The sequence below is a fragment of the Balaenoptera acutorostrata genome, chromosome 20 (assembly GCF_949987535.1).
Source record: "Balaenoptera acutorostrata chromosome 20, mBalAcu1.1, whole genome shotgun sequence".
NCBI classification, from domain to species: Eukaryota; Metazoa; Chordata; class Mammalia; order Artiodactyla; family Balaenopteridae; genus Balaenoptera; species Balaenoptera acutorostrata.
Genome location: NC_080083.1, coordinates 58,480,223 through 58,508,188, shown reverse-complemented (window position 1 = coordinate 58,508,188; position 27,966 = coordinate 58,480,223). Strand labels below are relative to the sequence as shown.

General features: G+C 45.3%; 2 protein-coding genes across 6 annotated transcripts in view; one reads left to right on the top strand and one right to left on the bottom strand.

Annotated features, from left to right (window-relative positions):
- COG1 (component of oligomeric golgi complex 1) overlaps nucleotides 1-11,645 on the top strand; it is a 13,596-nt gene extending 1,951 nt beyond the window's left edge. Inside the window, exons 2-15 of one of the 4 annotated variants that reach the window (XM_057535252.1) lie at nucleotides 1,435-1,679; nucleotides 1,815-1,996; nucleotides 2,141-2,311; nucleotides 4,610-4,766; nucleotides 5,416-5,626; nucleotides 6,002-6,793; nucleotides 7,334-7,480; nucleotides 7,948-8,109; nucleotides 8,957-9,084; nucleotides 9,556-9,664; nucleotides 10,109-10,218; nucleotides 10,299-10,377; nucleotides 10,843-10,877; nucleotides 11,446-11,645. In XM_057535252.1, the coding sequence (XP_057391235.1) occupies nucleotides 1,435-1,679; nucleotides 1,815-1,996; nucleotides 2,141-2,311; nucleotides 4,610-4,766; nucleotides 5,416-5,626; nucleotides 6,002-6,793; nucleotides 7,334-7,480; nucleotides 7,948-8,109; nucleotides 8,957-9,084; nucleotides 9,556-9,664; nucleotides 10,109-10,218; nucleotides 10,299-10,377; nucleotides 10,843-10,857 (2,508 nt within the window). In that variant the 3' untranslated portion in view covers nucleotides 10,858-10,877; nucleotides 11,446-11,645. Of the gene's footprint in view, nucleotides 1-1,434; nucleotides 1,680-1,814; nucleotides 1,997-2,140; nucleotides 2,312-4,609; nucleotides 4,767-5,415; nucleotides 5,627-6,001; nucleotides 6,794-7,333; nucleotides 7,481-7,947; nucleotides 8,110-8,956; nucleotides 9,085-9,555; nucleotides 9,665-10,108; nucleotides 10,219-10,298; nucleotides 10,378-10,839 lie in introns of all 4 variants that reach the window. The other 3 variants (XM_057535253.1, XM_057535250.1, XM_057535251.1) reach the window with 3 other exon arrangements.
- FAM104A (family with sequence similarity 104 member A) lies at nucleotides 10,486-27,966 on the bottom strand. Of its 2 annotated transcripts, XM_007185599.3 has the most exons (3): nucleotides 27,681-27,960; nucleotides 23,336-23,435; nucleotides 10,486-12,899 (listed from the first exon to the last, which is right to left on the bottom strand). In XM_007185599.3, exons 1-3 carry the CDS (start codon nucleotides 27,899-27,901, stop codon nucleotides 12,663-12,665), a joined length of 558 nt encoding a protein of 185 aa, XP_007185661.1. In that variant the 5' UTR covers nucleotides 27,902-27,960; the 3' UTR covers nucleotides 10,486-12,662. The 2 variants fall into 2 exon arrangements, with proteins under 2 accessions (XP_007185661.1, XP_007185662.1); XM_007185600.2 differs by lacking the exon at nucleotides 23,336-23,435 and having other exon boundaries at nucleotides 27,681-27,966.

Below are 27,966 nucleotides of genomic sequence, written 5' to 3'. Positions count from 1 at the left end.
GTCCAGTCTTAAACACGGGTTAAGACTCCGTGCTCCCAATGCAGGGGGCCTGGGTTCGATCCCTGGTGAGGGAACGAGATCCCGCGTGCCGCAACTAAGATCCCATGTGCCACAGCTAAGACCTGGCACAGCCAAATAAATAAATAAGTTTGTTTTTTTTTTTAAATGGGTCCCTGGAAGAAAGCAGTGGAAGGACAGGAAACCCTTGACCACCAGGCTAAGATACTAGGCAGTAAGGAACCTTTTAGAACTGAGCAGAGATACGATCTAAATGGCCTGTGAAGGTTAACTTGACAGCAAAGGAAAAGGATAGGTTGGAGGGGACAGAGAATGAACACACCTCAAGCGAAATGTTTTTGGCTTCATCGAAGTGTGAGATGATGGTGACTTGCAGTAGAATCATGGAAGTGGTAGCAGAAACCTAGGTTGTAGGGGCTTCCCTGGTGGCGCACTGGTTGAGAATCTGCCTGCCAATGCAGGGGACACGGGTTCGAGCCCTGGTCTGGGAAGATCCCACATGCTGCGGAGCAAATGGGCCCGTGAGCCACAATATACTGAGCCTGCGCGTCTGGAGCCTGTGCTCCGCAACGAGAGGCCGCGATAGTGAGAGGCCCGCGCACCGCAATGAAGAGTGGCCCCCGCTTGCCGCAACTAGAGAAAGCCCTCACACAGAAACGAAGACCCAACACAGCCAAAAAGAAAGAAAGAAAGAAAGAAACCTAGGTTGTAGAGATGTCGACAGAACCATCAGAAGGACCGGAATTTCCTGGGATCTGGGGGCAGAGTGATGATATATGTAAAGATACTGAGGGAGGTCAGATGGCTAAAATTCTTGGTAGGGAGATGAATTTAGTTTTAGATCACTGATTATAGAATAGCAGCGAAAGTTCCAAGGGGAGAAGTCTGGCAGCAGCAGAAAAGGCTCGACGGGGATTCGGGGCAGTGGCGAGGACCACAAGATGCGGTGGTGTTCTGCCGGGCGCTGACGTTTCAGGGAGGAGAATCGTGAAGGGAGAGGACAGACCGAGATGAGTGCAACGTGAAGATTTGGTGGAAGGTCGGTGAAGAGGAGCAGCCAGCCAAGAAGCCCACGATGCACTCAGAGCAGCAGGAGAAAATGTAGGAAGGCCGAACATCAAGCAAGGCAAGGGGAAAGCTCACTCGAGGGGCAGTGCATCGGCCCCCTGATACCCTGTCTGTGCGATGACCAGATTCGGTTTGCCCCTCCATGGGACAGAGCAAAGGTGCAACTGGTGGAAAAAGCTTGACTCCAGTAATTCTGCTACACGAACCTTGGTGCCTTGCTGAGCGGCACTGAATCTGGCTTCATGAAAGCTTTGTACCCCCTGGATACCCCCATACTTCTCCCCTAGCCGGCCCCACGCTGACCTTGCTTTTGTTTGTCCTGACTTAGCTCTGTGCCTTTCCCCGCAGCCGCAGCAGCCGTCCCAGGAGAAGTTCTACAGCATGGCTGCCCAGATCAAGCTACTGCTAGAAATTCCTGAGAAGATCTGGAGCTCCATGGAGGCCTCTCAGTATCTCCACGCCACACAGCTCTACCTGCTGTGCTGCCACCTTCACAAGCTGCTCCAGCTGGATTCTTCTAGTTCCCGATACAGCCCTGTCCTCTCCCGGTTCCCTATACTCGTCCAGCAGCTGGCGGCGGCCAGCCACTTCCGGTAAAAAGACCTTCTCTGGCGATGGCCGTGCTCCCCGACTCCAATTTTATGGAGTGTGTCTCCTTTCCTGAGGTACTGGGGTTCTTCTCCCAAGATGTAAAAAGCTCCCTGTGACCTTTGTCATCATCTCTCTAGGTCAGCCATCCTGCATGAGAGCAAGATGCTGCTCACATGCCAAGCCGTGTCCGACCAAGCTGTGGCCGAGGCCCTGTGCTCTGTGATGCTCTTAGAAGACAGCTCTCCGCGCCAAGCCCTGGCGGACTTCCTGCTGGCCAGAAAGGCAGCTATTCAGAAACTGCTCAACCAGCAGCACCACGGTGGGTGTGGCTGCTCTCCACCGTTTGCGCCGTAAACACGGGGATGGAGCAGGCCAAGCTGAGGGAGGCCGAAGCTTCCACAGCGTTCTCTGTTTCTAACTTTACTGAAGGAGATTCTTAAAAGAGGATGGTTTCTTCTCGTAGGTGCTGGTGTCAAGTCTCAGATTTGCTCGTTAGTGGAGCTGCTGGCCACCACTTTGAACCAAGCTCATGCCCTTTTCTACACTTTACCGGAAGGTCTGCTGCCAGATCCATCCCTGCCATGTGGCATGCTCCTCTCTACTCTGGACAACGTCACCGGCCAGCATCCTACTGGTGAGCTCTTAGCCAGCCTCTTTTATTTTCTGGTTCATTCATTTACTGAGCATCTGCCATCTGCCAGCTACTGTGCTGGGCTCTGGGGATACAGCAGTGAATTGGACAGATATGGACCCACTTTCATGGAGGTCAGAGTCTAGTGGTAGAGGCAGATGTTGAACTTGCGGATATGCAGATATCCGCTTAATATCAATATTGGTCATTGCTATAAAGGCAGAGTACAACTTGACTTGGTAGCATTGAATGGAGGGACCAAGGCCAGAAACTTCCTTGGGGACAGGATATTTAAAGTGAAACCTGAAGGTTGAGTAAGAGTTAGTCAGGCAAAGAAGAGAGTTCCAGGCAAAAGGCAGAGGAGGTGCAAAGGTCCTGAGGCAAGGAGGATGTTAGTATATGTGGAACTGAAAAAAAAGCAGGGGAAGCTGAGGGGAAGTGGGTGAGGGGAGGAGTAGCATGAGAAGACACGTGGCCAGTTTATCGTTTGGGACCAGAGAATACAGCACTGTGTGAACAGAGCAGTGGATAGCCTTCTAGGACCTTCTAGGCTTGGTGGTCCTCCTGTTATATGTTCCCGTGCACCCTGTACTTTTATTTGTCAGCATTTGTCCCAATTGGAATTAAATGCGTTTGGCTTTTATGTGGCAGTGGTTCCCCCTGGGGCTGGAGTGGACGCTGAGAGCTCACCATGAACCAGGTGACAGACGATGGGGGCAGTAGAGATGGAGCTGATTGGGCAACTCGGACATGTGTTTAGCAGACAATTTGGTGAGGGATTGGCTGCGGAGGGTGTGGAAGGAAGGGGTCCAAGTTTACTAGAAAGGAGTTTTTTGTTTTGTTTTGTTGTTGAAGTATAGTTGATTTACAATGTTAGTTCCTGGTGTATAACAAAGTGATTCAGTTACATATTCTTTTTTAGGGTTCTTTTCCATTATAGTTTATTCCAAGATACTGAATATAGTTCCCTGTGCTATACAGCAGGACCTTGTTGTTTATCTGTTTTATATAGAGTAGTTTGTATCTGCTAATCCCAAACTCCTCATTTATCCCTCCCCGCCCTTTTCCCCTTTGGTAACCATAAGTTTGTTTTCTACGTCTGTGAGTCTGTTGCGGTTTTGTAAATAAGCTCGTTTGTATCATTTTTTAAGATTCCACTGTAAGTGGTATCATATGATATTTGTCTTTCTCTGACTTACTTCACTTAGTGAGATAACCTTTAGCTCCATCCATGTTGCTGCAAGTGGCATTATTTCATTCTTTTTTATGGCTGAGTAACATTCCATTGTATATATGTACCACGTCTTCTTTATCCATTCATCTGTCCACGGACATTTAGGTTACTTCCATGTCTTGGCTGTGGTAAATAGTGCTGCAGTGAACACTGGGGCGCATGCATCTTTTCAAATTAGAGTTTTCGTCTTTTCTGGATAAATGCCGAGGAGTGGGATTGCTGGATCATATGACAAGTGTATTTTTAGTTTTTTAAGGAACCTCCATACTGCTCTCCATGGTGGCGGCACCGATTTACCTTCCCACTGACAGTGCAGGAGGCTTCGACAAGGAGTTGGTTTGAAAGGGCTGCTGGCGAGTTTACTTTTGAAAATGTTGCCTTGGAAACAACTGAGACCTTGGAGTGGGAACGTGGGGTGGAGAGGCGACTGTGGGCCCAGAAGAGAGCAGTGAGCGGTCTGGCCGGGGAGACACACACACGGCGCGTCTGCAGTGGCTGTTGTTTGAGGCCTTGGGGTGGATGACATCATCAGTAAGAGGAGGGGATGACGGAGGGCTGAGCCTCGGGAAACTCCGGAACTCAGAGGTCAGAGGTCAGAGGGAGGAGGCACAGCCAAAGGTGGAAGGGAAACGAGCAGAATGTGTTGACAGCCCTGAGGTCATTTTCAGACAGAGATGTGTATTAAACAGTCTCATTTCTGGCTCACTTTATCTTTCAATGGAAGTTCTCCCAACGGAAGAACTTTCAACGGAAGTTCTACTTTTAAAATGCCAAGCATTACATAGCCCTCATTTTTCTCCTTTCTCTTTTTTCCCCCATTCCTTTCCTCTCTGTCCTTTGCCTTCTCAACCAATAGGATGGCAGAGTTGGAGGGAAGCTGCCAAACTCCCTCCCTGATGAGGGGAGGCCTGGACATACTCTGTGCTTTCTTTTTCCCCCTATTTCAGGGGTCTAGTCCGGCTGCCCAGAGGAAGACTGGATGATTTTTGGAAATTCCTTCCAGGTCCTTTATTAATTTGCTGTTCAAAGGATGGTCCCGATTACCTCTCCCTTGGCCTTCTCCTTAGGAAAGGGCATTGGTGTTCTGCAGGAGGACATGAAGCTGTGCAGCTGGTTCAAACACCTGCCCGCGTCCGTCGTCGAGTTCCAGCCGGCTCTCCGGACGCTTGCGCGTCCCATCAGCCAGGAGTACCTGAAAGACACGCTGCAGAAGTGGATCCACATGTAAGTAGCCAGAGCTTTCCTGGCGGGGGACAGGACCCACCCAGCCTCGCCTGTGACCACAGGAAGGAGGGAGAGCCCTGATCTTGGCTGGTGCTCTGGGTCAGGCCAGCCCCACCTCAGCCGTCTCTCACTACCCTCACAGCGCTTAGCCCCCTCTGGGAGAACCAAGAGGGAATTTGTCTTTCAACATGTGACGTAGAGGATTTTAGACCCTCTTTATGTTAGAGTTCTGCCACTCCTATGCTTTCATTTAGTGCAGTGTTGTGTGTGTTTGTTTTTTTTAATTGAAGTATAGTTAATTTACAATATTGTGTTAGTTTCAAGCATACAGTAAAGTGATTTAGTTATACATACGTATATATATTCTTTTCCAGATTGTTTTCCATTATAGGTTATTACATTATATTGAGTATGGTTCCCTATGCAATACAGTAGGTTCTTGTTTACCTGTTTTATGTATAGTAGTGTGAATATGTTAATCCCAAACTCCTTGAAGTGTTTATATATTTATAAACACTCTGATACATCATAGATATTTACATAATAGGACCCAGGTAAGAGATTTTCAAATGGAGTCCAGCTATTTTTCTTAATAAAGGTGTGAAAACCACGAAACTAATGAAGCCCAAGAAAAGTGATTTTGTTGCAGGTGTAATGAAGACATTAAAAATGGGATCAGCAACCTGCTTATGTACGTGACGAGCATGAAAGGTCTCGCGGCGATCCGGGATGCCATGTGGGAGTTACTTGCCAACGAGTCGATCCATCACAGCTGGGATGTGATCTGTCGGCGGCTTCTGGACAGGCCTCTCTTGTTCTGGGAGGATTTGATGCAGCAGCTGTTCCTTGACCGACTGCAGGTGAGGTGGGAAATCGCGTGGTCCAGCTGTTCGGTGGCCAATCCCGGTGTGATCTTTTGATTGCCCGGGGAGATTCCCGCCACTTGCTAAGTATATTCTTTCCCTGCCGACTTAGCCCAGGGGTGACTCTTCTGGATAATGAGCCATAAAGATGAACAGATTCTGGTGCTGAAAACGAGGCCAGGCCTCTGTCGGGTGGTTGGGAGCACGTGCATGTCCATCAGTGATGACGTCGTTCTCTGCCACCACCGTGCCACCTTTCTGAGCGTGGCGGAGAACACTGGGTGTTGGGATAGATTGCCACTTAGTGCTCTGGTTTTGAGGTTTCCTGGAAAGAACTGGGATTTAAAGAACACTTCTCTCCTTTGCTTTCAGACTCTGACGAAAGAAGGCTTTGACTCCATCTCCAGCAGTTCCAAAGAGCTCCTCATTTCAGCCTTGCGGGAACTTGAAAGTAGCACCAGCAGCTCCACTTCAAATAAGCACATCCACTTTGAGCATAACATGTCTCTCTTCCTCTGGTCCGAGAGTCCCAGCGACCTGCCTCCCGATGCTGCCTGGGTCAGCGTGTCAAACCGGGCTCAGTTTCCGGGCAGTGGGCTCTCCATGAAAGCAAAAGCCATTAGCCCTTGTGTACAGAGCTTCTGTTCTGCCCTAGATTCGAAACTGAAGGTGAAACTGGAGGACCTCCTGGCTTACCTTCCCTCTGGCGACCCGTCACCCCTCAAGGACGTCTCCCCCGCGCAAGCCAGGCACTGTGCCTTTGACAGATACGCAGACGCGGGGACCGTGCAGGAGATGCTGCAGATGCACTCCGCGGCCTGCGTCGGGCACATCACGGACTGCGTCCAGGCGGAGCTGCAGAGCATCCAGCAGGCTGTACAAGGGCAGCAGGACGCTCTCGACGGGGTCCAGCTACACTCGGCCCTTTTCATGGCCAGGCTCTGCCAGTCACTGGGAGAGCTGTGTCCCCACCTGAAGCACTGTATCTTGGGAAAATCAGGGAGCACCGAGAAACCAGCAAGGGATTCTAGGGCTCTGAAAAAACAGGGGAAGGGCAAAACTCAGGAAATAATTCCCATGCAGGCCAAGTGGCAGGAAGTGAAGGAGCTCCTCCTACAGCAGAGCGTGATGGGCTACCGGGTCTGGAGCTCGGCGGTTGTGAAAGTGAGTGACACGTACACGTATTCCTTCTGTGCCCGCCAGGCAGTCCCCATTTGTGTCTCCTTTTTGTCCTAGTCTAGGCTGGCCAAGCTCAGTAAGGCCTTCCAATAGTGAGGGAATAACAATTCTTATTTCACACGGTTATTTTCATTTATCTCTGCCAGACAGCTCAAATGTAAAAACTTTTCCATTCGTTTTAGCCTACATTTTTATAGACAGAAACCCTGGATTTTTTTCCTTCCATCTGATGAGAATGAAAGACTTTCTCCCCGGACAAGGGTCTCTGTTTTCCGCTCTTCAACCTAAATATCATCGTCTCCACTGGTGTCTTAAGAGGTGGCCCCTGACATCTGTAGGGTAGTTGGCAACCAAATCCCCGTTGCTGGCATCAGCAGTCAGTGAGAAGAAAAGTGATGTGTGCCACTCGCCATCCCACACACAGCGCAAGCAGCAGAAGCTGGTCTCCAGATGACTCGAGTAGGTTGAGACAAACTCCACAAAGGCTCTGAGTGGCCTATATGGATATTTGCTTTCTATCACCAGGTTCTGGCTCATGGATTCACCCAGTCGTTACTTTTAGATGACGCTGGCTCAGTCCTGGCCACGGCCACCAGCTGGGATGAAGTAGAAATCCAGGAGGAAGCAGAGTCTGGCAGCAGCGTCACGTCCAAGATCCGACTGCCTGTCCAGGTGAGCAAGGGCCACCACGAGGGGCCCGCCACTGGACAGGGGAAAGCCTGCTCTGTGGAAAGGACCGAGACTTGAGAAATAATCATTCAGTGTACAGCTTGTGAGGAAGGGCTGCAAGTAGTACGTGTAACTTTCTACTCTGGGGGCAAAGAGGGCGTGGGGCCAAGGAGACAGGAGACTGTTCGAGGAGTCAGTGCATGAGTCTTGCCTTTTGCAGCACAGACTCTGTACCAGTTAGAGAACCACTCACCCTAAAGTGGAAACAGCCACGGAAAACACGGTGCCCGGCCACCAAGGGAATGACAGCGGACGTCACTTGTATCTGTTCACTGGTCTGCTCTGAGAGGGGCTGACCGGAGGGGTCAAGGTCCTGGCGTATAAGCCTAGGTAGGGTAAATGAATCCACTCTTAGCCCGTCTCGTTGCATTGGTGCAAGTTGGCAACTGGACATTCCTTTGTTCTTTTAGCCGTCCTGGTATGTACAGTCCTTCCTGTTGAGCTTATGCCAGGAAATTAATCGGGTTGGAGGCCATGCCTTGCCCAAGGTGACGCTGCAGGAGATGCTGAAAAGCTGTGTGGTTCAAGTAGTAGCTGCCTATGAGAAACTCTCAGAAGAAAAACAGGTGAAGGTAGGTGTGTGAATTTTTTCCCATTAAAAACAAAAACTGTAGCTTTTTCTTGGGTTTGGGCAGTTCACACCCAGGATTCCAGGTGATAAGGACCACTTGCCCCGGGCTATCTAATCGGTTGTGGCTTCCAGCTCCTCGACTTTAATCACACCTATTCCCAAGGGTCAAGCTGGTCATCACTGAAAAGGCAGTTCCGTACCAGTGGCGAGGATGAAAGCCTCAAAGTTCTGTAGAAAGACCTGCTTTCCAAGCTCAGCACTGCCACGTGGTCACTGCAGGCTTTGGGCAGATCATTAACCTGTTTCCTCAGGATGCAGCGCAGTCACGTGCGCTGCCTTGGTAGTGGGGGGGGGGGGTAGTGTGAGGGAGCGCGAACAGTAGCAAAGCACAGCACACCTGCGGTGGGGAGCTCCTGTCGCCCAGCCCTCCACGCCCTCAGTGCTCTGCAGCCCTCTGCCTTTGGTGCATACTCCCATTGCATTACTAACATTTTTAAGACAGGACCAACTCCTGACTTGCGAAGGAGTTCAGATTAAGTCTTCTCTCCTGAGTTTCCTCAAAAGGCCTCTCCTTCATGCCAGGAGCTTTTTTCTTTTAAAATGACTGTTTACAGCACCTGAGACCTTTTTTTAAGGGCCGGGTCTCTTCCCTGCCATTAGGTTTTTAGTTTTGTTGAAGACCAGGTATCTTACATAACTTATTTTTGTTGTTATGAGATTAAACTGGCCTTCTGAGTATAAAAAGCTTCTGAAATAACCAGCTGAAACGCAGCCAAAACCTGAAGCTGTTTATTCTCAGATAACAAGTCATCTCCCTTAATGGGTGGGGACGGGAAATTCATTTGCAGAAAGAAGGTGCATTTCCAATGACCCAGAATCGGGCACTGCAGCTGCTTTATGATCTGCGTTATCTCCACATCGTTCTGACGACCAAGGGTGAAGAGGTGAAAAGTGGCCGCAGCAAACAGGACCCCAGGTAGGTATGCTCACCCCCCACTGCATCCCTTCCAAACCTGCACAGCCCCTTTCTGGGAAGCCACTGGAGTCAGCCTCACGTTGCCCATTAGTTGTGTTTGTTTTCAACAGTAAGGGCTCATGTTACCAGCAAGATAAAGAACGACCACCTGCTGGATAGATTCCACGGTCAAGTGTAGTAGGTGGAATCTCATTCCTTTCTTCTGAGTCAGCCTACCAACTGTGGGGTGTAATTTGAGCCTCCGGTACCCTCCCCAGAAACAACCTGGGGAAGTTGTGGACTGGACTTAGACATTCCATCAGGTGTAAACTCCTGAGGATCATTTAAGCTCGATGATCAGTGACAAGTGGGGCTAAGCCAGCAGTTAAGGAGAACAGACCCAGTTCCAGGGTTTCTCTAGCATTAAAACACCCAAAGATTGGTTTCTGTCCTACAAAACGTGGAGAATGACCCACTCAATCCTTTTTTCAGAGTTGAGAAAGTGGCTGACTACCTTGAAGCGCGCATTGACCCGTTTGACCTGGACGTTTTCACACCGCACCTCCACGGCAACCTCAACCGCCTGGTGCAGCGGACTTCTGTAAGCCCGGGAACTGGCTCACCGTGAGCGAAGTGCCACGGGCTCAGACGACAGCACAGACCTGCCCAGCACATAATGCCCCAGGACACAGCGGGGAGAGGGGCTAAGACACAGAGCTGAGTCTAGTTACAGGGGCCGAAAAGAGGATTAGATCAAACCTCAGGGCTGAGGCAACCCTGGGATGACCCCTTTAGTTGGGAATAAGGACTATTCAGGTTTTATCAAGGCCTCAGAAAGAGGAATACAATCAAAGAGCTATTCGACTCGGAGATTCTGACCTGTGGGCAGTGATAAAAGTGATCTTGGAGCATTAACACACTCAAAAGAGCATCTCCCCAAAAGGATGGTTAGAAACAAAGTAGTGATTGATTACCGACAGAATTTTCTTTTAAGCAGACAGTTCAACACCCAGCCTGTTACAGTGCTCCGTCTCTCGTCTGGCAGGTTCTCTTTGGATTGCTGACGGGTACAGAGAATCAGTTCACCCCCAGGAGCAGTACGTTCAACTCCCAGGAAGCCCATAACATACTGCCTCTAGCATCAAGTCAGATCAGGTAATGATTCTGAGTGGTTCCTGCTGGGGCCCCAAAGCTTCCTGGTCCTTCTCCTGAAATGCCCTCATCTTGCCTTGGAGGTTTGGACTTCTTCCACTGAGCATGACAAGCACTCGAAAGGCCAAATCAGCCGGCAGAAGCATCGAAACCAGAGCCCAGGTTAGTGCACAGAACGAGAGGTTCATCCCCATCGATCTTGCCCCGTCTCCCACCAGACCACCCAATCAGCTCCCCTTTAAATAACCAATAAAGAACCAAATGACAGGATGCACTAGTGCTGCTTTTAATGGCGGCGCAATATAGAAGTACAAGGTGTTACTAGCTTGAGCTAATAAGAGGTTTTAAGAGATGCCCACTGACACTATCAAGTAGCCTCATAAGAGAAATGTATCTCGGGCTGCCAAGGCTGTAGCAAATACGCAGGACGGGATGGAGAATACTTCTTATGTTTAACAGGGTAAGAGAGTTAACTGCTAACCCTTCACTATGTACTTATTTGGAAAAACAATTGCTTTGTTCCAGTGATGGTTGCACCTCTCCTTTCTCTTAGTCGGGTGGGAAATACAAGGAAATGTGCTTTCTCAAGTTTACATGTTCTTGTTAACACACGTTTTGTTTCAGTAGGCTGCCATCCGTTAAGCTTGCGGGAGTCCTCCTGGGTATTTCTGAAGTGTGTTGTGTACGCATGTGTCTGAGAGCTCCAACAGCTTGCCTCCTTCCAGCATTTAATCCTTGTTTGCTTTCTGATTAGACAAAATATTCGCCAGGTATCCTTTCCATATTCCCTGCCATCAAACCCAGTAAGATCCAAAATCCTCGTCAAACATCTGGTTTTAAAACTTGGGAGATGGTAGTAAAAAAAAAAAGATTTTGCACAAGCCTCCCACTCTGTAAGCCCAGGCCTGTGCTGTACCTTTCCCTCACAACTCTCCGTTTCTGCTTCAAGTAAATGACCTTTCAGCTCTACCCGCATGAGAGGAACAAACCATGGAGAGAAGGTACACGTTTACCCTCTTCCTACCGTCCTCAGCTTCAGATTTTACTTCCGTCACGTACTAAAATCCCGTTCTGCCCGTGTCCTTGCCCAATCTGGACTAAGCAGAGTCCCCTTCTAGAGCTGTCCGTGCTTCTCAGATCTGCCGTGTGTGCCGTGTGGACCCCAAGCGGAGTGGAGGGCGAGCAGGCCGGGGGCCCAGTAGACGCTAAGGCACTTTCCTCTACGCACAGCGGCAGGCTGCTGTCCCCCCGGCACTCTCCCGAGCAGACGACCCGACGCACGCTGGCTCCTTGTTCAGACAGCTTGTCGCCGAGGAGGAGGACTCGTCTGCGCCCTCACTGTTCAAACTTGGGTGGCTCTCTAGTATGACCAAGTGACACGGGACAGTCCGTCTCTCTAAATAAATACTCCTGCATTATTTCTTCTAGAAGTGCCTCTGCTCATTTGTTTCTAAGCCACACCAGTCTTTCCAGTTGCCGTGGTGGAATGGGGCCCCCTGGTTCCCGCTGGGGGTTACTTTAAGCATAAAGTGAATCCTTGTCCAATAGTTTCACAACACTTGTGACTTCAGACACCAGTTCTGAGAGCTTACACTGTGTCAGCCTTCACCAGCGCCTTAATTCTCGACACTACAAGGCGGAATTATCAGAGAGCACACACAAGCTGCTGCTGGACAAGTCTGTGAATAAGACAAAGTCATTTACGTATTCCTTGATTGTCCGAACTGAGCAATGTTTTCTAAGTCTGAGATGTAGGCTCTGGAGGAATAACGGTAACAAGTTTATCTGGGGATCCAAGGGTCTGAGAGACCTTCTCTCTGGAAATACAAATATATAACAAAGAGAGAGGACGGTTATCAGGGCGGGTGCTGACTTCATACAGTCTGACTGCAATCTGGTGGTTCTCCTGTCACAGAGGACAGAGTACTTTCAACAGGACATCTACATACTAAGAGGTAGTATGGCAATTAATTTCAGTGCAAGACTGAATCAAGCTTTCTATGTTTTGGAAAAAAACTTAGGTTTTTTCATGGAAAGTAGATACTCTTTACTAGTTTATTGAATTTAAAAAATTGAAGATCCCGCAAAATGAAAAGGCCTTTTTACAGAAAGTAGAATTTCTAAGTGACAGATCTGGAAATCAGTCTGACTTGGACAAACTATGGATTCAACACGCAGATGAGATTTCCTCCTACTGTTGACTTGCCCTGGATTTGATACCCACCCTCAAAAGAATCCTATAAAAAACTGCTTCAAAGCCCCTTTGAAATCGCAATAGTGCAGCAAAACCACAAGTAAACAACGGCCTGTTAACCTGTTATTTCAAATATAGACTGAAAAGCCAACAGGCATCTTTTTGTGCAATATTTTTTTAAAACATCGTTAAGTTGAAATATCAAATCTGCGCAGCGCGGTCCCTTCACAGAAGGCAAGAAAGTGCCGGCACGTCATGTGGGAGGCCGTCCTCGGTGCTGCAGGCTGTGAAAGTGGGCCTCCTTCAGGGTCTGGTTGATGTGGAAGTACGGGCTTTGGCACAGCGCGGACGGCGCGGGCGCGGGCTGCGGGCCGTGGGGGCTGGACCGGGCGGCGGGGTGGCTTGAGCTGCTCTCCGGCCCACTGGCCCGGTCCGGGCTGTTGATGCTGCTGCCGCTGCCGCTGCTACCGCCACTGTCACTGCTTGAAGACTGGAAAGGGGGGAAAAGACACGGCGTCACAGTTAGGCTGTTCGGGGTCTTAGGAGCTTAACGGGGGTTTAACTTCAAATACCCTCTTTAGGACTGTTTTTCCTATTCAGTTTGAGGAGGATCAGCATGAAAACATACGCTGGGTTTTAGAGTTTACAAAGCATATTCACTAAGATATTTTGTTCCGTCCTCACACCTACCCTGTGAAGTCCAGTGGGGTGATGACCCAACACACACCCCCAGGAAGAGGCAGGGTCCGGACTCCAGCACAGGCCCTCCGACCGCAAATCCCTTCCACTACATCTTAATTCCTTTACGCATCTTCCCTGCTTGCTTTTACCACGCATTCCAATCATTTCCAATAATCACAGAAGGGAGTTCTCAGCCTCCAAAGGGAAGCATCAGTCATTGGTACAGGGTATGAAACAGGTGTCCTCATAACAAGTAAGGTGGCTTCTGGGCACAAGTGAAAATTTTGACAACTTTGTGGTTATCACCTGATGGGCACAAAACTGTATTCTCTGAAGGCAGAACACATATCCTGAAAGACTTTTTAATTGAAGTATAGTTGCCGTACAATATAAGTTACAGGTGTGCAATATACTGATTCACAATTTCTAAAGGTTATATCTCATTTATAGTTATTATAAAATATTGGCTATACTCCCTGTGTTGAACAGTATATCCTTGTAGCTTATTTTATACCTAGTAGTTTGTACTGTCCTGAAAGACTTGAATATACTTCTTGTAGAGTTACATTAGCATTTTTGCAGTTCGGTATGTGTATGCATGTGCATATGTGCACACATATGCCTAATTTTCTGTTTAATATCCCTAATGTTACTTGGTGTCTTAGTCATCTTGAAGAAGCTACTCAGAGTTCCCTGGTAAGAGTCACTCTCAGAAATCGCCTTCCTTCCGATGCTAGGATCTTCAAAGGGAAGGCAATGGTAAGGATGGATCCTTTTCCGAATTACAGTATTTGACTATTTCTAATGAATGGTAACCCCAATAACTTGATTAACAGCACCCTTCTCTATTTACAACTCAACACAATATTGTGCTGGAAGGAATCAATGCATGAGACATTTAGAATTCTAGAGGCTAATGATCTGGTGTATAACTTTTTAAAATCTTACCCTTTGATACTTCTTCATTTATATTCCCTTATACAAAAACACTAGTTTTGAAATGCCTGCTTATGACCGTGTGAAATCTACATGTAAGGAAAAAGACTGGCAAGAAACAGATCATAGTCGTTAGGTTAAAATGGAGGGATTATAGTTGGCGATTTTTTTCTACCCTTTACTGCAACTTTTTGCAATGTGGTTATTATCTATTTTCATTATAAAAGTAAATGTATAAATACAATGTTGTTTCCAGATGGATACTTTAAAAGCGATTTTTAAAATACTAGTTCTATCCATTTTTTGATCAAAAGTTATACCTAACAATATGTACACAAATAAACTTATCTAAAATGGCAAAGAAAGCAATGTTCACAAAAGGCATCCAGTCTTAACATTTAAACCAAGAATTATCATGGTCCATAGGTCATTTGGAGGCACTTACACTTAAGAGGTCACTTAGCCCACTGCCTGTAGGTAGTAGGAGACAACCTATCTATCTTCTTAAAAAATAATTCGGGCTTCCCTGGTGGCGCAGTGGTTGAGAATCTGCCTGTTAATGCAGGGGACACGGGTTCGAGCCCTGGTCTGGGAAGATCCCACATGCCACGGAGCAGCTGGGCCCGTGAGCCACAACTACTGAGCCTGCACGTCTGGAGCCTGTGCCCCGCAACGGGAGGGGCCGCGATAGTGAAAGGCCCGCGCACCACGATGAAGAGCGGTCCCCGCACCGCGATGAAGAGTGGCCCCCGCTTGCCGCAACTAGAGAAAGCCCTCGCACGAACCGAAGAAGACCCAACACAGCCAAAAATAAATAATAAATAAATAAATAAAGTAGCCATAAAATTAAAAATAATAATAATAATAATTCATGAAAGCATTATAATGGGCTGAATAAGGTCAGATGGCAGGGTTAACAGCAGCAGCAATTACATTTACTTAAAGACTTAAGTCAAAGCCAATTCAAAAACAAAAATTGTGTTCCATGAAAGTCTCCCCCAACCTAGCGCAGAATCAGCTAGAACTGCCGCTGACACACCCGGCGAGGCCGTAACTCGGTGACGAGCAGCCACTACACTGGGTAAGAGGCCCACCGTACAGAGCACTCTGTCTCCTCTTAGTCTGTTGTCTTTACTGTTTCTCATTACAGGTACTGTCTGAGAATTCAGGCAAGAACTAGAATCAGTTTCTAGTAAGTCACGTTTCCATCTCAAATTATATTTATTTCACACTGTAACAGCAAAGGTGACACTATTCTGAGAAAATATAAAAATTCTTTAACATAAACAGGTTAAAAAAGATTGCTGTACAATAACTGTTAAAAAGGAGAGAGAGGGAGACAAATACACCTGCAATTTCTAGTCCATTTTAAGTATCTTGTAACTCAGATTTTTAGACACGTATAACAATGTTTACTGTGGCCCTGTTTATAATAGCTAAAAATGGGAAACAACCTAAATGTCTAAAAATAGGGAAACTGGGACTTCCCTAGTGGCGCAGTGGTTAAAAATCCACCTGCCAATGCAGGGGACAGGGGTTCGAGCCCTGGTCCAGGAAGATTCCACATGCCGCAGAGCAACTAAGCCCATGCGCCACAACCACTGAGCCTGTGCTCTAGAGCCCACGAGCCACAACTACTGAGCCTGCGTGCTGCAACTACTGAGGCCCGCGTGCCTAGAGCACATGCTCCGCAACAAGAGAAACCACCGCAATGAGAAGCCCGCGCACCGCAATGAAGAGTAGCCCCCGCTCGCCGCAACTAGGGAAAGCCCGCGCACAGCAACAAAGACCCAACGCAGCCAAAAGTAAAATAAAATAAATAAATAAATTTTTAAAAATAATTTAAAAAATAAAAATAGGGAAACTGGTTAAACTATGGTATATGTATATAAAGTGTAATACATGAATTACAATCCATAACGATGAAATTCTATTCTGCTGGTAACAGTGAGGATAAGAGATGTACGTACACCAAGGTAGAAAGAGATCTTTAACATCTTTTTTATAGGTTACAAAACAACGTATAGTACGTCCACTGGTTTTTAAAGTGTTTTCTTTAATGTATACATGTATGTACACCAAAATATTCTGGAAGGATATACATGCCAAAATATTTAGAATTTGGACCTCCTCCTTTTTAAAAAAACTTTATTTTCTATAGCTTCTACAAAAAATACTTCTTTTGAGGGCAAAAGACAGTCATGAGTAAGAGAACCAAGGAGTGCTACTACAAAAGAGAGTAAGGTCTCCAGTCACTCGTAGCTTCAAGACTGAGACTTAAAGAAAACACTGACACTGTCAGTAAGATTTTAGGAAGACCGTTTGCCTCCCGTGACAGCTTAAGAACCCCTAAACTGCTTCAGCTGACTCTAGCAGACAGCAGGCCGACGATGCTTTTAGACTAAGAAGAGAGAACCTATACAGAACCTGGGAATCTGGGTGAACGCACTTTACACGTTATTTTAATACACATAAAACATTACACCCTACTGTCATTAACGGTAAGAAAAATACATGTCTTTCAAAGGTGCACTGGTTCCTATTTTCATCCTACTCAGACCGGTCTTGGCATTGTCGAGCGGCTTTAGGGAATATCTCACCATCTACGGAAGGACAAGCAGCAAGCAGCAGAATAAAAGAAAGCAGTGCAGCGTGCTAAGGGTGACTGTTCTGTGAAACTTCTCTTCAGTGATGCACAGGTATATCTGGTATGTACTGGGTCACAAAATATGGCATTTCTGTGGGACCGGATCAAAAAGTTTGAAAGTTACTGAAATGGGTCTTAATGCTGTCAGCCATCAAAGTGGTCTAACTTTGTGGGATAAAGGAAAGACCACTATTTCCTTTTGACCCTAAAAGCATAAAACCAAATTTTAAGTCTCTATCAGATCCTTAAGATGTATGAAGAAGTAAATCGTTCTGTCTTATAAAACCAAAAAACTCGAGACAGGGAAAAAATTGTATTTCCCCTGCTTAGTGGAGCTTCTCTGTATCAGATTGCTTGGGGGGCAGAGAAGAAGAGAAGGGAGAAGTATTAGAAAGAGTTTTCAGGAGCCTTGAGAGAAGGTAGAGCAGATAAAGGCAGAACAACACGCACCATCTTTAGCAGAAAGAATATATATAAATCATGGAGCAGAGGACAGACAAGTTGAAGTTCATTTTCTTAGTCCAAAGGGCTCAAATCATACAGCAGAGGTAAAGAGCTCCTGACCCCTCAGCTAGGCCTGCCCTGAATTTTATTTTCCCAGGGTGTGAAGTCAGTTTAAGAGAGAGCCCATTTATACCCATGGTAGAAACAAAATAGCTCTAAAGACACTTTCTACTAATAACCTTTAGAAAGTCCCCCAGGTGGGATTGTTACTGAGTCTCTGCTTCATAAAAAGAGAGCCAGAGTATATGTGTATATTTATTACCTAGAGTTGGATGCTTTCTGTTAGTTAGAAAAGCAGATCAACCGCGTATTTTATTTTCTTTCAAGCCCCAGCTTCCCCTCACATCCATCTCCCCATCCAGTGGTGCTTTTAAATTTACGTGAGCCTCAAAGGAAAAAAGAAATCTTGCTCATTGTATTACACACTCCATCCCTGGAGTCAGAATGAAGTTCATCCTAAGGCCACTGCAGAATCTGAATTAAGTGCAAGGGATGATCCTAGCCAAGTCTATCAGAGCTTCTAATGTAAAACTCTGTGCTTCCAAAGTGCCCAGTGATTTAAGAGAGCTCCAGGTCTGCTAATACCAGTGAGACCATAAGACTCCAAATGCATTCAGTGGGCTAATTAAAACCACTTTCTAAATATGCGAGGGAAGAAAAATACAGGTGGTCACTTTTCTGTGTCAGTGAGTAAATGACATATCCTTACAAGATAAAATTGGACCACGTCATCTGTTTGAAGTTTCTGTCTAAAAACATGTATGTATTCTCATTACTAAACATAACTTTCAGGTTCAATATGAAACTGCCTGGGGCAGCTTTCCTTGCTGTGAGTTGATGCAACACATTACCAATATTTTGAGGACTTGAACTGTGAGCAAGGTTTCTAAAGAGGACACTAGAAATCAGGTTAACTTTCGAAAGGACTTTTCCTGCATTTGAATGGATCTTTTGAGAAGTTAATTTCAGAGTTAATTTGCTACCAGGTTTTAAACACACAACCTTAACACCTTACCCCAGAATCTGCCAAAACAGTTTTGTCTGTTAGGCTGGTCCTACTACTAGGACAGATTAATGATGAGAATGAACAAAAACAAAGAGTGTTAAAATACCTTCTTTAAAAATTATGCTAACTATTCCCAGGGTCATCTAAATTCAGTGCTTTAAAAAAAAAAAAATCACCTAATATACTGCCAATTCTTATCAGTTAAAACAAATGGATTTATAGAATCCTAGTTTTAATGATACATGGATTCCCCTGGTTCTGTAATGTTTTTATCTGTCATGCCTCTACACCCCAACTAAGAATACCCTTGGGATTTTAGGGTTATGCCATCAAAGATTTTCCCTTCTAGTAGAGACAAGAAAAAAGACAGAGGCTGTTCCAATTAAGCCACCTCTGTTTTATTTCCACATCTTCTCGCTCTCTACTTGCTGTTACTTCATAGTGATCTAAAAAATCAAAACGGTCTTGGTAAGTTAAAGGTATTTTTAAAAAGTTGGGATCTTCATATTTTAAAAAGGTACTGCTTTTGTTCACTCAGGTAGCAGTACTTCTTATAGGGCATATACCTGCATACCAGAAGCCAGATTTACTGGAAGTGTCTAATGTAATTTGTAGATAAAGATATTCAAGCTGAAAATAAAGAGCATTATTCCTACAAGTAAAGCTACAATTCAAACCACAACGGCCAGACTAAGAAAATGGATTTAAATAAGTTAAATCTAGCTAGTTTTTACCCATCCAATACCTGTCTGAGGTCAGGGAATGGAGCTACCTTTGCAAAGGACCCAACAGGAAGATGCAGAGTGACAAATCACTTCACTCCTTGCTCACCAGAGAGAAAAACGAACCTGCCTTAGACATTAACTACCAGGAATCATCTAGAATGGCTTTCAAAAAGCTTTTTTAGGGCTTCCCTGGTGGCGCAGTGGTTGAAAATCTGCCTGCCAATGCAGGGGGACACAGGTTCGAGCCCTGGTCTGGGAGGATCCCACATGCCACGGAGCGACTAGGCCCGTGAGCCACAATTACTGAGCCTGCGCATCTGGAGTCTGTGCTCCTGGAGTCTGTGCTCCGCAACAAGAGAGGCCCACGCACCGCGATGAAGAGTGGCCCCCACTTGCCGCAACTGGAGAAAGCTCTCACACAGAAACGGAGACCCAACACAACCATAAATTAAATAAATAAATAAATAAATAAAAACTTTTTCATTCCTATACCTGTATATTACATCTCAATTTAAAAACCAGTATCCTAAGGCTCACAAGGCATTAAATCTGAGTCACTGGAGTTAAAATTCAAGATCTTCAATGCAAACACAGATTCGAGTTTTGAAAAAAACCACTAGCCCCCAATTTCCTTACTTTTTATAGCTACAAATCTAAAATTGCTGTCCAGCTAATACCATGTCATAGCATCTACTCAGAAAAATATTTTCCAGCTAAAAGACAGAGGGAGGAAAATTATTCTTCTCTGTTCCTATGATTCAAGAGAAGTCTAGAACCTAGTGGCCCTGGGTGTATTTAGCAAAGTCCCTCAAACTTCCGATCTGTCTTCTGGGAGGCGGCGCATGCCGTGGGCAGGAGCCAGCCGCTCACACTCAGAGGCTGGGGCTCCCCAATCCGCCTCTCACCAGCTATGTATCTTTGGGCAAGGGACTTTATTGTTCTGTGCCCCAATTTTTCCATTTGAAAAGCAGAGATCACAATAACCACCAAACTGACAGGAAGAAAATGTACAAGTAGATTCAAAGTTTCTCTTTACATAACTAATCTGGCAAGTCGGTTCACATTCTTCAGCTTCCTAGAATCTAGGAAAAAAAGAGGCCCATACTATCTCCATTTTACAGATAAACATGACTTACTTGTGGCACAGTTCGAAACAATTCAAACACCTCGTGTCTTATTTCCCAGTACTTGCCAATGTTATCACATTTAGGAGAAAAAGGTGAGTTCTGGAAATTAATTATAAATAACAGTTTTAAATCTCTCTTACAATGAAAACAAACTTCCAAATTAAAGTTCTTTATGTTACAAGAAAAAAATTCTAAACTTAAGTATCTCAAGAAAGACACAGGAGGGGCTTCCCTGGTGGCGCAGTGGTTAAGAATCCGCCTGCCAATGCAGGGGACATGGGTTCGAGCCCTGGTCTGGGAAGACCCCACATGCCGTGGAGCAACTAAGCCCGTGCGCCACAACTATCGAGCCTGCGCTCTACAGCCCGCAAGCCACAGCTAGTGAGCCTGCGTGCTGCAACTACTGAGGCCCGTGCGCCTAGAGCCTGTGCTCCGCAACAAGACAAGCCCCTGCAATGAGAAGCCTGCACACCACAACGAAGAGTGGCCCCCACTCCTGCAACTAGAGAAAGCCCACACGCAGCAACGAAGACCCAACACAGCCAAAAATAAATAAATTAAATAAATTAATTAAAAAATAATAATAATAAAATAAATAAATAAAGACACAGGAAATGGCTCCTCTTAACTTAGTCTCTTAAGGAAACTTACCCCGTTGGCCCTTAGAATTAAAAGATACCGTTTTCATTAACAATACACTTTGTCATGTAAATTAATAAAATTAAGAATCCACTAGTAATGACCTGTTTTATTATTTCCCCCTTTACACACAATTGTCAACAAGCAGCCAAATGTCCCTAAACTGGATATTTTTATGCTATAAACATAATGATCTACTTCAGTGGTCACGATTCAATTATTCAGTACTTAACTTTCCATTTTAAAGTTTTCCCCTGCCTTTTACTGCTCTAGTTCTCCCTGGGTTCACTCAGACTCATTACTCCAGGGGAGGGGCAGGGATAAACTGGGAGACTGGGGTTGACATAAACACACTACTATATATAAAAGGGATAACTAATAAGAATCTACTGTATAGCACAGGGAACTCTACTCAATACTCCAATGACCTATATGGGAACAGAATTTTTAAAAAGTGGATATATGTGTATGTACAACTGAATCACTTCGCTGTATAGCAGAAACTAACACAACATTGTAAATGAACTATACTCCAATAAAAATTAATTAAAAAAAAAAAAGACTCATTACTCGACAGCACCAGACGCCCGTAAATGTGCTGAAACGGAGGGTCGGAGGGTCGTGACCGCCCGTGAAGGATCTACTGGTGAGTTCAGATTACCATGACAGGTAAAAAGTACCTGTATTGACTGTTACTTATTACAAGGGCAATCCAGTCCATCCTTCAGACTAATGATTACAGAGTGGTTTAACCACTGAATTTCTCTGGACAAGTAAGAACCAGACATGTGAACCCACAGGTTGAATAACAATACACTGTCTTCTTCTGTGAGAAGAAGAAAGGTATTAGGGATTGAAGGTCATTCTCTACAAACAGCAATTAAAACAAACCAAGGGCTTCCCTGGTGGCGCAGTGGTTGAGAATCTGCCTGCCAATGCAGGGGACACGGGTTCGAGCCCTGGTCTGGGAGGATCCCACATGCCGCGGAGCAACTAAGCCCGTGAGCCACAATGGCTGAGCCTGCGCGTCTGGAGCCTGTGCTCCGCAACGAGAGGCCGCGATAGTGAGAGGCCCGCGCACAGCGATGAAGAGTGGCCCCCGCTTGCCACAACTAGAGAAAGCCCTCGCACAGAAACGAAGACAAAACACAGCCATAAATAAATAAATAAAAAATTAAAAAAAAAAATTAAAACAAACCAAAACTATAATACTAAGGAGTATTACTCAAAATAAGAGATCAGAAATGTTTGATTTTTTAACAAATGACAATTTATAATCCTGTTCTCAAACATCAAAATTGTAGATATAGGGAAAAAAGATCAATACAAAAAAGATCTACTGTACCTCTGAACTAATGCAAACATCATATAGCAGGATTGACATACAGACACAAGTAATGAAATATTCAGGGTGATACCATGAAAGTAATCACCACATACTCTTTTTAATGAATAGTCTTATAACTCAAAAGAATAATGGAGACTCAATTCTGTTAGTTTTATCATTAGATGTTCATGGCAGCCTCTAATCTTTGGTTTTCTTTCAAAGAAAAAAGAGATTCCCTAGTTTAACCAAAAGCTCAATTACTTTTCTGTTAATCTTAAAGGAGGAAAAAAAAAAAAAAACCCAAAGGAAAAAAAAAAAAGGTGATAGGAAGATTTAAAAGGGGGGATAAAAGCTATAGAAATTTAAGTCTCCATGTAGAAGGATCTAGTCTGCACTGGTGCATCAACTGCTCCTGAATGAGTATTACCTACATGACAGTTACTGATTTTTTTCTCCCTGAGGGAATTACTTTGGATTTCTGGTAAAGACTGGATATAGGTCAAATCCTATTACTGAGAACTAATTAAAGTACAAATTACTTTGGCTGTGGAAGAACTGTGATCTATGGAATTCTGCTTTAAGTGATGAGGCTAGGGCTTAGGAATCTTTGCCACCGAGGAGTCTCTCTCTTAGGGTGACAGCTGTTAAGGGTCCAATCTTTAGGTGCATAATTTAATAGCAGCACCCCTTCAGCGTCAGCTTCCTTGCCCCACTGCAGACCAGGTGCTCAAGTGCGCAGGAGGCATAGTGAAGCACCCAGGAAACCAAAGTTCAAACCAAAGTTTGAACTTTCCCCTTTCCCCTCTCCCCCGACTCCACTCTGCTTCCCACAGGTGCTCTTTTCAGAACAACATAATGAAAACATAAACACAATTAAAAATAGGACTTCGCGTACACATACATTATATATTCCGAATGCTTGTACGGTTTCTCTTAAAAACATGGAAAGCTTATCCTTAGGAGACATGGAAGCAGCAAAATATACTTGTCTGAAGGACAATTAATGTTTAGAAACGATTAGACAATAAGCTGGCTTCTGAAATACCAAACAGGGGTTCAAAGATGGGCTTTCAAAGGTCCATAAAACTTCTAACATACAAATTCTGGGGTGCGTGTATGTATGACTACGTGCAGACATAGGCTGTTTTGCTGGGGAGAGGATGTGTAGCTTCCTCAAAAAGGCCATGACTCAAAAAAAAAAAAAAAAAGGTTAAAAACACTGCAATCAAATAAGATCACTTTTCTTTATTTAAAAAAATTTTAATTACACGGAAGTAACTGGGTTATTAGCTCAAGCAATGAAAAGAGCAGATACTCTGGACCACACTTCCTACCTCTGTGTCCCAGGAATCGTGAAAGACAGGGTTTCTACTACTCCTTTTGGTCTGTGGGGGGAGATGGTGGTCTTCTTCACTGCCATTCCTTCTCCTTTTCCTGAAATTAAATCACAAGGAGAAAAAAAAAAAATCCAACAATTGACCTTCTGGACACTTCAAACTGTAAACCATGACAACATATAAATTTGCCCTCTTGCCTGAAAAAAGATAAATCATCATATGATATCCCAATAGGTAAAAAAAGTTAGAAGTACACCGTCGCCAGGCACGAAGAACAAAAATATAAAATAGCAGCAGTACGGTCGAGCTTAAATTAGTAAAACTCATTTCTAAAAAAAAAGCTTGCCAATTTGAAATGCCTGCTGGGAACAAATAAGATCAGGAAGACATTAATGACTAAGCTCTCAAACTCCACCTAATTAATGTGATCTTTTCCTACATTTCCTGAAGTTACAGTTCCAAGTTACCTAATTTTACTCCTGTCCGTACGACAACATCTAAGACAGGAGTGACTGCCTTTGCCTATTTACACTTAAAATCCTTATAAAAATGCTGCTACACAGGAAGAGCACTGGAGGTTCTGGTAGCCTCTAATCTTTCATTTTCTTTCATCCCTGATTTCTCCCCAATTATCACATTAACACAAAACCTCTCTGCCCTCTAACATATTAAATTACTTTTCTGGACAATCACCGGAAAGGCTGCTCTTGGACACATTAGCTTGATTCTTCTGGCTACACCACCTGGTATTACGAGAAGTTACTTCCCCAGGTTGTTACTGTGAGATTGTAGCACCAGCCACTTAAAATGTCCAGGTTTCACGAAAAATCACACATATTTCTCAGTCAAGTGTTCTGAGATGTACAAGAAAGACAAAATTTGTATGTTTTCTATGCAAGAATCAAGTGCTAGCAGGACTTCCAAACCCCAGTTAAAAATCAGAAATAAATTAAAGGAGGTATAATTTTAAGTCAAATTACATGGAACTGTGCTGTCCAATACAGTAGCCACGAGATACATTTGTTAATTTAAATTAATTAAGATTAAATAAAATTTGAAACCCAGTTCCGTGATCACGCTGGCTACACTTTCAGGGCTCAGTGGCCACCCACAGCTAGTGGCGACTGTATAGGACCACACAGATATAGGCTGTTCCTACCACTGTAGAAAATTCTACTGGGCAGTGCTGGCTAGAGGCCATTTTATACAGAGCAGCACAATCTATTACAATGAAAACTCTTCAGGGTTCAAGTTTCTATAGCTAGAGGGTAAAAGAGCTTTTTGGAAAGTACTGAATTTGAACATACAGTATCTTCTATACAGTTATACTTTCTATGTGAGTAGGGTGGCTTACTGTGGTAGGCCCTTAACCCTACGGCTCTGAGTTGAGGTCTGGACATCGGAGAAAATTTAAGTTATCACCCCGAGCTCAATCCTCTGTACTTGTGAATACATCTAACGTTATTAATGAACGAGTATGGATCCAGTTTAGGCTTGGAATGATAAATAATGGGTGTGCGGTTCTGATTAAGCATTAACCAACCTGCAGAGGGCTACACCGTTTACCTCATTCTAAGACTCAGTTGTTTATAAAATAAGATCTCCTTATCTTTCTCTCAGGGGATTAGATCTTATCCTGAAGTACTGGAGGCTAAAAACTAGATAAATATCATCGGGTTTTAATTATCATTAAATGGATGTGCTAGTCGAACCAAGAAATTGCTCAGTTCGTTCCAATATGACCACTTCCAGAGCACTGTCTGATGGAAGGCCAGCTGACGCACAAAGAGAAACTCCTCAAACGACAGCGTGCTGGTCCCCAAACTCCTCCTTTATCAGCATGCCAACAGCTGATTGTGCCTGGGCTGCTGAGTCACTCTAACCAAACTCATGAGCCTGACCAAAACTTTCCAATTTCCTCTTTTATAATAGGGGATAAGATGCATCTTTCTAGCGACAAGACTATGAATGTCAAGAGGATAGGCTGGTTTTGAAGATTTCAATTCAACTCTGGGAAAGTCTCATGAAATATCCCTGCCTCATAATCAGTTGATTTCTCCAGGTACCAGAATCATCTCTTTGGCCTCCTGGGAGTCCTCTTCTTTGCACGGCACTAGATTAAGGATGAGCCCTACCTGTTCTTCATTCTCCTTTTTCTAAGCTCTTTGCAGATTTCATCCTTGAAACATTTCTCTTTTAACAACATCATTCATAATTGTCAAAACTACAGCTTCATGCTTAACCCTATCCACACAATCAGTCAGATTGTAACTTTTCACATTAATGCCACAGACCAGGTTATAATTTGAGCAGCCACCCTACAACTGATTACATTCTCCGTAGCCATCTAGTTACAGATTATTGTTTAGCATCTGTTACTTCTAAGGATGGCAGAAATACATCACTTTTCCTCATTTCACTCCTCTCCAATCTTCCTGCCATCTCCTAGAGACCAAGCATAGAAGAAATCCTAGAGTACAGAGACTAGTGGTTTTCAATTTTTTTTAAAAAAGTAACAGAACTCTTTCGTCCTACCAAAAAAAAAAAAAAATCCCTCTATTTCCATAAGAGATAAAGGGTCTGTTTTAAAGTAGGAGCCTCCCTCCCACAAACCCACCCCTCTTGCAGTTTGAAAAACCACCGTCTTAGACCAACCCTTCATCTTAAAATTGAGGAAACAGATCCAGAGACCAGAACTGACTTGGAGATGCTAAGACAGCTGGAGCTGGTCCATCATACTCCACGACACACGGGTGCAGAGAAACCCCTGCCAAATCAAATGCCTTCTTTTATAGTAAAGAAGTTACCATGTTGAGATTGTGTGAACTAGATAAAAGGAATCTGTTACTAGTATAAACACATTCAGATTACCCGTGTACAGCACAGAATAAAAGAAATATTTTGCTAAGAAATATTTCGACTTTTTCAGATATGTGAGACATCCCAAGGAACTACTGGAAGTACAAACTGGGTTTGGGAAGGAAAAAAATGGCAGTTAGATCAGGCTTACTGTACCTAAGGATCCTGTGACTAACTCCAGTAGCAAGTTGGTACACCTGGCCCCTAATTTCAAATTTAGTCCACTCTTCTTTAATATACAAGTAGAGGCTTTATGCCCCACTCACTGCATGACCCAAGTCAATATGCAGAAGTTTGGAGAACCCTAGATTCTCGCTATTGGCCCAAATAACTTCAGGGTGCTTACGAGAATCTCAGTGCCATGAATTTACCATGCTCCAGAGTAGGGTCCTTGTGGAAAGACTGTCAATTACATTCAAAGCCAATGGAAACACAGAAAGACAGGAAAAGATCCAGCATAATCTACCAAGGCAGTCCTATCTTATTCACTTAAGCCTCACTGAGATTTTACAGAATTAAGGAAAAGAGCAGTGAACCTAGAAAGACCCACTGAGCTCTCTAAATCTCTTTCCTCATCACAAATATGAAAGATTGAACTTGCTGATCTACAGTTTTCAGTTCACACTCCACGATGAGAGATTTTTCTAATTTCGAATAAAGCCGATCCTCTTCATTCTGGGGTACAATCCCAACTTTCTCCTCCCCACCTGTTTACAGGGGGAAATAAGGGGAAAAAAAGAAAAAGAAAAATCGCAGCTCGGTCCGGACTGTCCTAAGTCCGTGTCAACGAATCATAACACCGCCTAAATTAAGACCCGGGCCTAGGCTCGGAAAAAAAGTAGTGCATCACGATATAATCCTACCTCCCGCCTTCCGAGTTAAACGGCTCCGCATCCAAACAGTTTAGAATCCTGCCTGTTCTTAATGCTACAGCCGAGAGAGAATCCACAAGCCACTTTGGTCCTCGGCCCTTCTGTGTTCACAATCGCCCAGGACACAAGTTCTTCGGTCTAACCTAACCCTTTCCTGCTACGGGGTTAAGCCCAAGCCTTCTTTCTGACCTTGGGGAGACCAGCTCCCCGCCCCGTCCTCTCACAGACGCCCTAGGGGCTCCTCTCGAAGATCAGACATTCCTCCCATCCCCCTACCCTCCTAAATTTAGGACGGGGAAGCTTTAGGGCCATCGTCTCTCTTCCGGGACCGATCAGACTTCATTCCAAATAGGGAAAGATAGGGGGGGAAAGATGGGGCCGAGAGAAACCTGGGCCCTGGGGAGTCACTCCTTCAGCGCCCCCAGGGACCAGGTACCCGATCACCCGCGCATCCCTCTCCCCTCCTCCCCCCGGACTGCAAAGCACCCAGATGGAGACCTGCCGGGCCCACGCTTGCTCGGACCCCGCGTCACGCGCCCCCTCGGCTCCAACCCCCAAGACACAGCAACCGGCGAGGGGCTGGAAAGGTGGAGGGTCCCCTGCGGTCTCACCTGGGGCGGAGGCGCTCGCTCATGTTAACTGATGGAGGCGAGCGACGCGGCGCCGCTCCACGAAGAGAGAGAACAGAGGGTGTTGTGTTCCGGCGGCCGCCACGCCCACACCCTCGGGCCTTGGGTCTCACCGCGGCTCCGGTGGAAGCGGCCGGCGGTGAGTACCCCTCTGTGGGACCCGTACCACCTCTACTTCCGGCGTCTGCTCCGCGCCCCCCCATGTCGCAGCCGCCGTGGTACCGCCCACCCGCGGCTGCGCAGTGGCGCGACCCCGGCCGCGCCGACC